The 11,038-nt window shown below is 30.5% G+C and overlaps 2 protein-coding genes across 5 annotated transcripts; one reads left to right on the forward strand and one right to left on the reverse strand.

Moving 5' to 3' along the window:
* The first annotated feature begins 2,745 nt into the window (after window positions 1-2,745).
* On the forward strand, window positions 2,746-5,460 carry Rala (Ras-like protein A). Of its 4 annotated transcripts, XM_066732399.1 has the most exons (6): window positions 2,746-2,802; window positions 2,957-3,045; window positions 3,118-3,326; window positions 3,407-3,581; window positions 4,481-4,597; window positions 4,924-5,460. In XM_066732399.1, the coding sequence occupies exons 1-5, from the start codon at window positions 2,790-2,792 to the stop codon at window positions 4,595-4,597; spliced, it is 603 nt and encodes a 200-aa protein (XP_066588496.1). In that variant the 5' UTR covers window positions 2,746-2,789; the 3' UTR covers window positions 4,924-5,460. The 4 variants fall into 4 exon arrangements, with proteins under 4 accessions (XP_066588496.1, XP_066588494.1, XP_066588495.1 ...); XM_066732397.1 differs by having other exon boundaries at window positions 2,780-3,045; window positions 4,924-5,448; XM_066732398.1 differs by having other exon boundaries at window positions 2,780-3,045; window positions 4,481-5,450.
* Window positions 5,461-8,284: 2,824 nt separating this feature from the next.
* Window positions 8,285-10,726, reverse strand: LOC136777135 (uncharacterized). Its single transcript, XM_066733208.1, has 9 exons — window positions 10,707-10,726; window positions 10,448-10,640; window positions 9,869-10,250; window positions 9,454-9,523; window positions 9,190-9,361; window positions 9,006-9,087; window positions 8,800-8,874; window positions 8,574-8,724; window positions 8,285-8,498 (listed from the first exon to the last, which is right to left on the reverse strand). Exons 1-9 carry the CDS (start codon window positions 10,724-10,726, stop codon window positions 8,285-8,287), a joined length of 1,359 nt encoding a protein of 452 aa, XP_066589305.1.
* Window positions 10,727-11,038: the final 312 nt, after the last annotated feature.

The following is an 11,038-nucleotide window of genomic DNA, read 5'->3' on the forward strand; positions in this document are numbered from 1 at the left end:
CAGGGTCATTCCGCGATGACTCTATATACGCACGAGCGAATTAATGCATCATAGTATAGATAGGAATAAATTAGCAGAAAAAAGTAAATATATATATATATATGCTAAATAATCTAAAAAATTTAATCTATCACCGAATAAAGAAAATATTATGTCGCGTACGCGTATATGTACTGAGATAAATGAAGCTAATTAATAAAATAATCAGCCGTGGCGAGGGTTAGCAAATAGTCGCGCACCGAGTCACCTATCCACCCTTGCCAATGCACTGGCCAGTGACAAGGGTCCTAATTCTTTTTTATCTACGAACTATTTGATAAATTACTACCGCTACCGACTGGCTGTCGTCGCCAAGAGGGTCGTGTCCGCTGCAAAATGCATTGTCTCAGAATCAAGGCCACAAGACCAACCAGCCGGGGCCCTATACCCCACCCATGCGTCGTAGTAACGAGGGTCATGTCCGCTGCAGAATGCATTGGCTCAGAATCAGAACCACAAGACGTCATCGGCAGGGGCCCTATGCTATCGCAGCGAACAAATCAAACATAATTACCCGTCGCCAGGCCGATAGAGGCGCGACGCGACCTGGGGGAGAGAGAAAGGTGCTCCGAACCGTGATAGCTCCCGAGATCAGCTGGAAAACCCCCCTCTATCCCCAGCAAATAATAATACGACGTTCGTCGTCCCTCGCCGATGGGTTGAGAGGTCGCAGACTCGTGGCCTAGGCTCAGAGCGCAAGATCAAACCCCACAAACAAGGGATAGACGAAAGAGTCAAGGTCACGACTGTGGGGAGAAAAGAGGCACCCTGATTGACGAAATGCCTGTTCGCTCCCCCCAGCTCGGGTGCGGGGTGGAGGCTCATGGTCAATGGACCACCGGACCACTGCCTACCTCTCAGGGGGTCAAGGACACCGTCGACTCGTCACTACCCATGCCTATAACGAACGTGACTCTATGAGCGGCGATAAAGAATAACCGGGGATCTTATTGACGAGCCTTGATCCCATATATATATATATATATATAAAGTGAATGCACGGAAAGCATCACTATACTAAGCACGAGGGAGTTAAATCAGAATTAAATTAAATTGTATCATAAATCTAAATTAGATTAAATTGATTTGACCAACTCCCAATGTCACGAGCAAGAAAGGTAAACATCGCGTACGCGAGCTATGTGTATTGTACGCGAGCTATGTGTATTGTACGCGCCTAGTAGTAAGTGCAAGTGCGAGCGTACCGAACGTAAACAAACCGCGCTGAGAGGACAAGGAAAAAATATCAAAGAAAAATTATCTATTCAACACGTGCTATTATTTAGAAATAATATTGCACGATATAAAGCGAATATGGAAGAGAATAATTACGTGGAGATAAACGCGTTATAACTGTAACAGAATTACTATGTCAATAAACGAGAACCGATTATCACTAAGTTAAATTATGTTCCCCACACCCAAGCAAAGACATAAACCCAAGCAGAATAAATCCAGGCAGAATCACAATTAATTATGCCAGGACCAAACCACGAGAGCCAAGTCAATGCAAACTAAGAGATACACGAATATTTATCTACGCGGGCCGAATGGCAACCATGCTCGACAATCGAATACACATGTAATAGTGATTACCGTGTAAAGACGATCGGCCATGGTATCCACCAGCAATCGGAGCTATCATGGACCTTCGGCACGAAGGGCAGCACAGTAAAGGGATCCTCGTGACCATGCCCATTGTTCCTGTCCCGATTCGAGACAGGCCCAATGAACAACCCGCAACTATAGATCCTCCCGGTCGTCGACCCTTCGTGAGCCCCGTCACCACGGCAAGGTAGTCCAATCAATAGACGGGGAGCATATGAGCCTGTTGCAAAAAATCGGAGAGTAGCCAGCAATTGAATTACTGGTGGAATGTAATTATTTCTGGAAATTTTAAATATACAATTAATCAAAATTGTATCGTTCAACAAAATGTATATTGATGGATTTAAAATAAGATATTTATTAACCTATCTGTACGGCTGCTTATTCTATGCTCAATTTTTCCTAATATCATTGTAAAATTTTGTTTTGTAATTCGGAACCTGCAGTTAAAATCTAAATCGTCGTAAATATTGAACCAATTCATTCTATCTCTAATTAATCTAGGCCTTCTTGATATGTAATGTGAGTTGCACTCATTATCATCTTCAAATATCCAGCTTAATATTTCTTCTTCTACATTATCCATGATGCTAAAAAAAAGTACAGGCATTACTTAAATAAAGCTTCTTATTAGAATATGTACTTCAAAAAAATTAGATGTTGTATTTCAAATTTTTAAACAATAAAAAATTGCATACTCTATTTGTAGTATACAAGCACGAAGAAATCGTAGACTTCGTGAGTGTATTTCTAAATAAAAATCGCATTCGGCATTAGTTATTACATTAATAAAATTACCACACAGATTTTGTCGTACGCAATAGCAGATAACAAATTTTGAATTTGAACATAAGTGGCAAAACTACATGAAGTTTCAAATTTGAGAAATTCCATGATTGCCAACTCAAAATTCAATTTCATATGATATATTGCATAGGTTGGTACAATTTGTTAGCCCGGCTACATCCCGGCTAGCTCCAAGCCGGACTTGGTGAAAGTCACCCTTAATGGTAAGTATAGTTTGTTCTAACCTATGTTGCCACAATTAAAATGACGATGGCGCTATCTCCTTGTTTTTTGCTCACTGATTCAGCGAGGGCGCTACTAAAGTATTCAACTAAAAGGTGGAGCAACGAATAACAATGAATATTCTAGGTAGACCTGTCCTGTCCTGTACGGGTTACATTTCGTACAGCTTTAGATTTTGCATTTAAATTAAAAACTAGTTATTTGTACTTTATATATTTTAGAGAATTAAAAACACTTTTTTATTATATTAAAAATATTCTTATAATGTCTAAAAAACCAGGAACTGCACAAACAATGCATAAGGTAATTATGGTTGGGAGTGGAGGTGTTGGAAAGTCTGCTTTGACTCTGCAATTTATGTATGATGAGGTAAATAAATGGAAATTGTAAAATTGTAAAATAACAATAACGAATTATATTGTGTACTATTATGTTTTTTAGTTTGTTCAAGATTATGAACCAACAAAAGCTGATTCATATAGAAAAAAGGTTGTGCTTGATGGTGAGGAAGTACAAATTGACATTTTAGATACTGCTGGACAAGAGGATTATGCTGCAATTAGAGATAATTATTTTCGAAGTGGTGAGGGTTTTCTTTGTGTTTTTTCCATAACAGAAGACGATAGCTTTCAAGCTACACAAGAATTTAGGTAAATATTTATTATGTTATTTTCAGTTTCTTTTATTATTAAGAATTATTTTTATTATAATGTTTTTATTATATTGTTAGAGAACAAATTCTCAGAGTGAAGAATGATGAAAACATTCCATTTTTACTGGTGGGAAATAAAAGTGATCTTCAAGATAAAAGAAAAGTTACGTTAGCAGAAGCTCAAGCTAGATCACAACAGTGGGGAGTTCCTTATGTCGAAACAAGTGCTAAAACCAAGGAAAATGTTGATAAGGTAAAATTGTTAAACAAATATATATTTTAACTGCAATTAAAAAATATAGAAAAATATTTAAATTAATCTTATATATAAGTTTAAATGAATGTTTACAAAATATAAATTTTAAATCAGAATAATGAAACATATTTTATCTGCATGTCTTCATGTTTATTTGCTTAATTTTTCTATTTTTTTTTTTTAATTTTTAAACAGTTTTTATATAGCACAATTATATTGTCTTGAGCACTTTTCACATCTTTCAAATTTAAATTCAAAATAAAAATCAAATTTATAAATATCAGCTTTAAGGTGGTTCCCTTGAAATTAAAGGTGACTCAAAGCATACTTAGAATTGTTTATAATTAAATATCTAAGGTTTTTTATAAGAAATTAACTTGTGAAACACTTTCTAGACTTAATAAATGTCATATTACAAATTTCAAAGCTTTTAATTTTTTGATTTATGAGCCACCATTCATTTATATAAACGATATGTCATTTTTATTATGACAGTAAGATTCTAAAAATTTTTCAAACAGTATTTAGTTGCCTTTAAAGTAGAAATAAGTTATTATTGATTTGACTTTGATTAAATCCAAAATAAAGCTACCTTTAGCTTCTTAATGAAACACCATATTTTTTACTACATATTTAGTTTATCACCACAATTAAAAAAAGAAAAAAGCAAATTACAATATACAACTTTTAATTCAAACTAATGTTAAATTTATTTAAAATACAATGTGTATGTGTAATAACCAGTGTAATGTTACCATGTTTTCTATTCTAAAAGTGATGCAGTCTATCGTACTCTCTCTCACAAAGTTTCTTTTTTCTCTCTTACTGAGGGGACCACCTTAATTACTCTATTAAAGCTTAAAAACTTTGAGATAGCATCTATTGCACATTTTCAGGTGTTTTTTGACTTGATGCGTGAAATTAGATCTCGTAAGATTGAAGATAAATCAGCAAGTAATGGTCGTGGCAAAGACCGTGCAAAGAGGAAGAAAAAAAAGTGCATAATTCTATAGGTTTGCTATTAAGCTTCAGCAATTTCTTTTGCTTTCTGTTTATTTATTGTGTAGTATTTTATATATTTAAAATTTGCACCTACCTTGTGTAAATATTACAAAATAATTAAAGACTTTGGTGCAAGTTTCATACATTATTGTTTTGAGCACATTAGTTTTCAATTTTAAAAAAGCTGCTTTTTTTGTTTGCAGCTGTAATAAATATTTTTTTACTTTTTATAAAGCTTTGTTTTATCTACAAAAAAGATAAGGATATTACATTCAACATTTACTAACACATGCAAAAAGAGTTACTTAAACTTATTTCAATTATTGTCATTTTACAGATATTTTTTGACTTAATGAGAGCAATAGCTGCTAGTAAAGCACTGGAAAATCAGGCAGAAGGAAATGAACGCAAGAAAAAAACTAAATGTTGCATTTTACTCTAAGAAATGCGTTAACTTTAAATCCATTAAAGAAATCCTAAACCTGTTATGGAAATACAAAACAGAGTATTTATATCATAGCAGTTTTATTCTAATGCTTTATAGGTTCTTAGTACATTTGTAGTTTCAACTTCTTCGGGTTAAAAGGCACATTTGATATGTGAAGCACATTTAAAAATTGAATAAACTTGACCAAATATGGATATGAATCGTACTAAATATTATTTAGAGTTTGCAAAAACAAAGTTTTTAATATAATTGATTAGAAATAGTTTAAATTTTCATACATTTTCTCAAAGGGTTAAAGTTTAAAAGGAATTGAATATTCCATTTTGATTATAAAATTTTATTACTCCTAAAGTATATATAATGTAGCTTCTATATAACTGCTACCTGTATAACAACCTAGTAGTTATTATTCAAATAAATTGATACAATCTTATTCTGTGAGTGCTAAAAACATATATTTTTCATATTATGAATAAAAACCAAATCAATAGAAGCAGATTTAATTTTATATTTATTCAAATATTAATGCTATAAGTGCTGACTTTAACAAATATATGATTTGCTTATTTTATAGTTATTTTAACTTTAAAATACATATAGTTACTCTCTAAATAATCTTCACACCGCAATTAATTTAAGTAAACTTTAACATTGTGATTCTGTAACTTTGTTTAATTATAACAATATCGATTTCCTTCATTCACCATCTACTTATATTTATATATAATGAAAAACAACTTATTATGATGAATTTGATAAAAAATAAAAATTTATTACAAGTTACTAAACCAGCTCAGATTGGTTATATTCAGAGACTGATCATCTAATTATTTAGATAGTCAATGAGATTTAGTGTGAAATGATTAGAATTTTTCAAATTATATTTTCTAGCAGTGCAATCGATATAGGGTTTCATATAGTACTACAAATTTGGTTGTAATAATGGGTCATATTTTTGTAATGTGAGAACTATACATTGTATGACATTGATATTACTACACACATATACTTTAAAATATAAAAGATCATACATTATTTATTATGAAAGTAATTATTAAAAAAAAAACAATTATATATGGCGCAGACTTAAATTATTGTTACTATTCATCATTTGTAAAAATATAATGTGTTTTACAGAATTTGATGGTTTTATGTAAAAATATTTATTTTTATAAGCTTATACTATTTTGTGCTCTGATGTTTCATGTTTATTGTACTCCCCACCAATTTTATAAATATATTTTATAATATTATTTTAAATACTTATTTTTCTTAGTATTTATATACTATTGACTTTCAACCCTTTGTTTTATAGTATTGCTTAAGAGCAACACCTTTTCTTTTTAACGTAAATGTTTTCTAGTCTTTACTTTCTACACAGTTTTTCAAACCAAAAACACATGAAATAAACACTTTTAATGTAAAGTTATACAGAGGGTAACGGCAACGAAAACAGACATAATTTTAACTCTACTCTGGACCTTTTTATTATAATTAATCTTAAATAGGTCTTGAGATGTTACTTTATTATATGTATACTACTGATAACTCTATAATTAAGTTGCAATATAATACTTCTTACAAACAAAATTAAAAGCGAAAAATATTTTCTTAGGAAAAGTTAAAATTAAATGATAAGCAAGTATAAATATAAAACACCTTCATAGTCACGATATCTCTACTTATTTATATTTTATTAATATATGCATTATTTTTCAGTAAACACAGCATAATGTGACAGTCACTTAAAACAATGCAGTTTTGAAAGGAACACAAAATATATGAATCCCTAGCTACTTACTAGAATAAAAAAATTCAATCTATTTAAAAATTACAAAACTGTAATTATTTATGATTACTTTTCAGAAGAATAAGAAAAGTGAAAAGGAATCGCAATCCCTACGTTTGATTATTGTAAATTTTCAGTTATATATGAATATTATTTTCCAAGAAATTATTTAACTAAAAAAAAAAATAGTAGACTTAAGATAGGCTTAACTTTTCAGCAAGCAATTCTCAGACCAAGGGGTTTGAAATTGATCTGATAGTGTTAATGCTTCTACGAAATAATATCTGAACAGAATAATTTTGATAACTATATAGAAACATAATATCTTGAAGGATAAGATATCATCAAAGCTATCATGTTTCAAAAGCTTTAAATAATTACATCATTTTGAAACATATGCTTTTGCAATTAGCTTACAAAATTAGATACTGATTTTTCGACAGTTTGTCCTTCAATTTTTTTTAAATATTACTCAATTTTGTGTATACAACTAATGTTCTAATCCATCAACTCTCTATGGATGACATCCCTGCATTCTTTGAATATCCTTGAATGTCAGCCAATTGCTAAAAAATGGTCGGATGAAAATTCAGATGAATTTAAAAAAAAAATCGGTTTATATAGATTCAAAAATGATACCATTAATGCTCAATTACACTACATCCCCTAAATCTACACCCAACAATCTTTCTAAGGCTTATTGACTTATCTAAAAGTATTATAATTTATTAAAATTAAAATATTAAAAGGAAAAACGTAGATGCGTGAATATTCTATATTTCATCAATTAGACTTCTTAGTCTTTTCAATTATTTCATTATATTCTCTTCATCTTTTATTTCCAAATTCATTGATGAAGCGTCTGTCTAATTTTTATAATAAAAATATGTTTTAACCATGTGGATTCGACGTTCAATTACTGTCAGCCCGAAAATGTCAGATTACATGGTTGACTTTAATTAATGATAAAGGGAGAGAGAGAGAGAGAGAGTGTGTGTGTGTGCGTGTAATTTTTTTTAAACATTTATAAATCTAATGCTTGATTAAAAAATTACAAAAAATTAAAATCTCCGTGATCCGATGATCCATTCTTTTCCAATAGTTTTAGTGATGCATGACAATATCAGTTTCAAATTAAAAAAATTTCAAGCTGTATAATATAATTTTCTTGTTAACAACTAAAAGTAAAAGTAAAATACAGAAGTTTCTTCTTACACACTCCCATCCTAATTTTAATTTTCGGGTTGACAATAATTTAACATTCATCATGTATATTGATAATTTAAGAAACGTATTATTAATACTAATACTTACTCTATCAACAAAATTATTTTTGTTTTTTAATTTCGATTCATACATTGAGGCTTTTGAATTTTTTAATTTGCTGTAAATAACATACATAAATAATGTAGATGATAATATATGTATATATATATCAGTAATAAGTACTCAAGCTTACTGTTAACTTTTGCAGCTGTAGCTGCTGTTTGGCACAGTATCTTTGCTACTATAAGTAAGTGCAGTTAAACATCTTTCCTCCTCGATATACCGATCGTCGCATTTCCCGGGGCATCTTTTAACACTTTTACTCCATTTTTCTTTGGTTTTTTCAAAGAGCCTCGTTGTGCACAAATCTCGCCTACCGTAATCTTTATTTGCACGCCACACTGAAAAGCTGTGAAAAACTATTTAGTTTCTACAATTAAAAATAAATTCCTTCATTAATTTGTATGCCTGCATGTGAATTTACAGATTTTTCGAAGAATCCTCGCAATAACATTGTTTAGATCCTCTTCTTAAAAACTTGTAGCACACAATGCACAAGCCGATTAAAAGCCATAACATCAGTATAATTCCTATGGAGAGTAGTACGATTTCTACAACGCTAAATGGAGTATGATCTAAAATAAAAATTTGTACGAATAATTTCTATTGCGTGTACTCAATTTTTGGTATTGTTAAGTGTATTGTCAAACCCTTCTCTGGAACTTTGGAATGATTTTGTCCCTCTCCGTTAGTCTGCTCATTATCCGAATCTGATTTTTTCGTACCTTTCACGTACAATAAATTGTTGAAATAAAAATAAAGAAGCGTCAAAAACTTTATATATAATTACACACACTGTTGACCTTTAAATGTGAAAAAAAAATAACACGAATTCTGAATTAAATTACAAGCATACCTCTTTCTTGCAGCTTTTCAATGACTCTTAAAATACCACCAAATGCAGGATACCACTTTTCGTCGTACAAATGATTTTGCACCTAATTAGTATTATTTTTTGAATTACGTTAAAACATTCACAGGGCTTTGTTATTTTTAATAAATATTGTTATAATTTCGGTCGAAATGACTCATAAACGTACGGAATGTAGCAGCCAATCGGAAAATCGTTTGTTAAAATCCATTAATTCGTTACCAGAGTTTGATTTGGATTTAATGCAGTTTACGCTCGTCACATAATATTTTTCAACGGCGAATGCAGATTTTTCAGAATATAATGATTGTAGAGTATCCGATTTAAAGGGTATTGCAATGCTGTATTGACAAATTGAGCAACAATTTTCTCTTTAGATAAAAAATGATAAAATAAAATTATGGTATAAATTTAACTTTTTCTGAGAAAATACCTATTAGGCTTGGTGTCGTTGTCCAGAAATGGTAGGGGAATCATAACAGGCTCCGATTTTATTCCAGATTCTAAAAAAATATGTAATTTTATGCAATATATTCATAAGTACTCATTACGTATAACAAAAGTCATTATTTAATAATTACTTGGCGTTCTAGAATGTCTGCTTTTCTTTTGATATAAATTATTCTTTCTCTTATTTGACGCATATCGTTTAAATTTTTGTTTATTACTCTTAAATACTAGACGTGAAATAAAGTTCAAAACATTTGGTAAATTGTGATAAATAAAAATTAATTAATGCTATTATTTTTTTTGCTAGTAAAAAGTGTCATTGCATGACTCACTCGATGAAATAAAAATCATCTTCAAATGAGAGAGGCTTGGCTAACATAAACTGCGTGCATACTTACTCAAAGGATAAGTAATTAAGTCGTTGCAAGCAATATTCGTATCTACTGTTTTAATTTCTGTAGGCAGCACTTTTGTACGAGCTATGATTTCAACTGGTTTCATCCAACCAGCACCATTAGTGCGTAAAAAATGTTTGAGTTCATCGTAAAGATCGAACAATTTTTTTGCACTACTATACTTAATATTTCCAGCATAATACGAGTGTTTAGTAAGTGGTAAAATGTATACGTGAAGATACCCTCCTAGAGTGTCGGCCAGTGCTCTTAACATAAGATTTCTTGTTTTCCCTATTGCAGCTTTTCGAATGCACTCCAAACAAATATGAATATAATCCAACAATAATGCTATATATTCATCGTTCTCAGAATTGATAACATTTATCTGCCAACAAATTTGATAAAATATATTTCATTACTTTGAAAGAGCAAGTTTTTCGTCATTATTCTAAAATAACAAGATATGCTTGGCTTGTACAATGTTTTGCATTTGTCTAGTTTAAAAAAATATTCGCTTAATAGTTTTAAAATTAATGAAAAACTAAGTACAGCTCTTGAAATATATCAATAAAATTGACTCACTTTGGGTAAAAGATCCTGAAACAATTTTCGGCTATTGAGAATGGTGACTTCGTCACCAACCCAACAATAATTGTTACAATGGCTTTTCATAAATAAGACCGTACCGCTATTTTGAGTATTCTTTATACCTTTCTGATAACCTCCACTGCTAAAAATATTAAAAATATAAAAAAATAAACTTTTTAATCTTACACTATATAAAAAATTAATTTACTTCTCGCTTTTGACGAAAATACTAGCCGTAAATATGAAGAAGAACCATAAGGGATGTAATCCCATGTTCTTTATAATAATTAAAAATATTCGTTCAATTTTGTGAATCTCATTCGGCCTACATTTTTATTCTCATCTATATCGATCGATATTAACATTTCAATTATTACTGTATTCAATATAAATAAAAATAAAGCTAACGAGGCTAACGAGTAATGAAGAACGAATATAAAGCTGAAGGGTCTCACAACGGTAAGCAAATACCGGAAAATAAAAATACCACTGTCGAGATGTTATGTGGCAAGTTTTTAAAAAACCTTATAATTAACCTTTTAATTTAATTATGTATGGACCCTTAATTATTCAACAGATTCAAAT

Source organism: Prorops nasuta, unplaced genomic scaffold, assembly GCF_024137725.1.
Source record: "Prorops nasuta isolate Cenicafe-Biocafe unplaced genomic scaffold, Cenicafe_Pnas_1.2 PNAS00010, whole genome shotgun sequence".
Lineage (NCBI taxonomy): Eukaryota > Metazoa > Arthropoda > Insecta > Hymenoptera > Bethylidae > Prorops > Prorops nasuta.

What these genes read in the sequence shown, in the direction of transcription:
- LOC136777135 (XM_066733208.1), bottom strand. Translation starts at nt 10,726, where the DNA reads ATGGGATTACATCCCTTATG. An exon ending in TGAAAAGCTGCAAGAAAGAG is followed by an intron (nt 8,875 to 9,005) that starts GTATGCTTGTAA and finishes TGTACGTGAAAG; the next exon opens with GTACGAAAAAATCAGATTCG. An exon ending in TTCCAAAGTTCCAGAGAAGG is followed by an intron (nt 8,725 to 8,799) that starts GTTTGACAATAC and finishes TTTTTATTTTAG; the next exon opens with ATCATACTCCATTTAGCGTT.
- Rala (XM_066732398.1), top strand. Translation starts at nt 2,941, where the DNA reads ATGTCTAAAAAACCAGGAACTGCACAAACAATGCATAAGGTAATTATG. An exon ending in TGCAATTTATGTATGATGAG is followed by an intron (nt 3,046 to 3,117) that starts GTAAATAAATGG and finishes TATGTTTTTTAG; the next exon opens with TTTGTTCAAGATTATGAACC. An exon ending in CAAGCTACACAAGAATTTAG is followed by an intron (nt 3,327 to 3,406) that starts GTAAATATTTAT and finishes TTATATTGTTAG; the next exon opens with AGAACAAATTCTCAGAGTGA.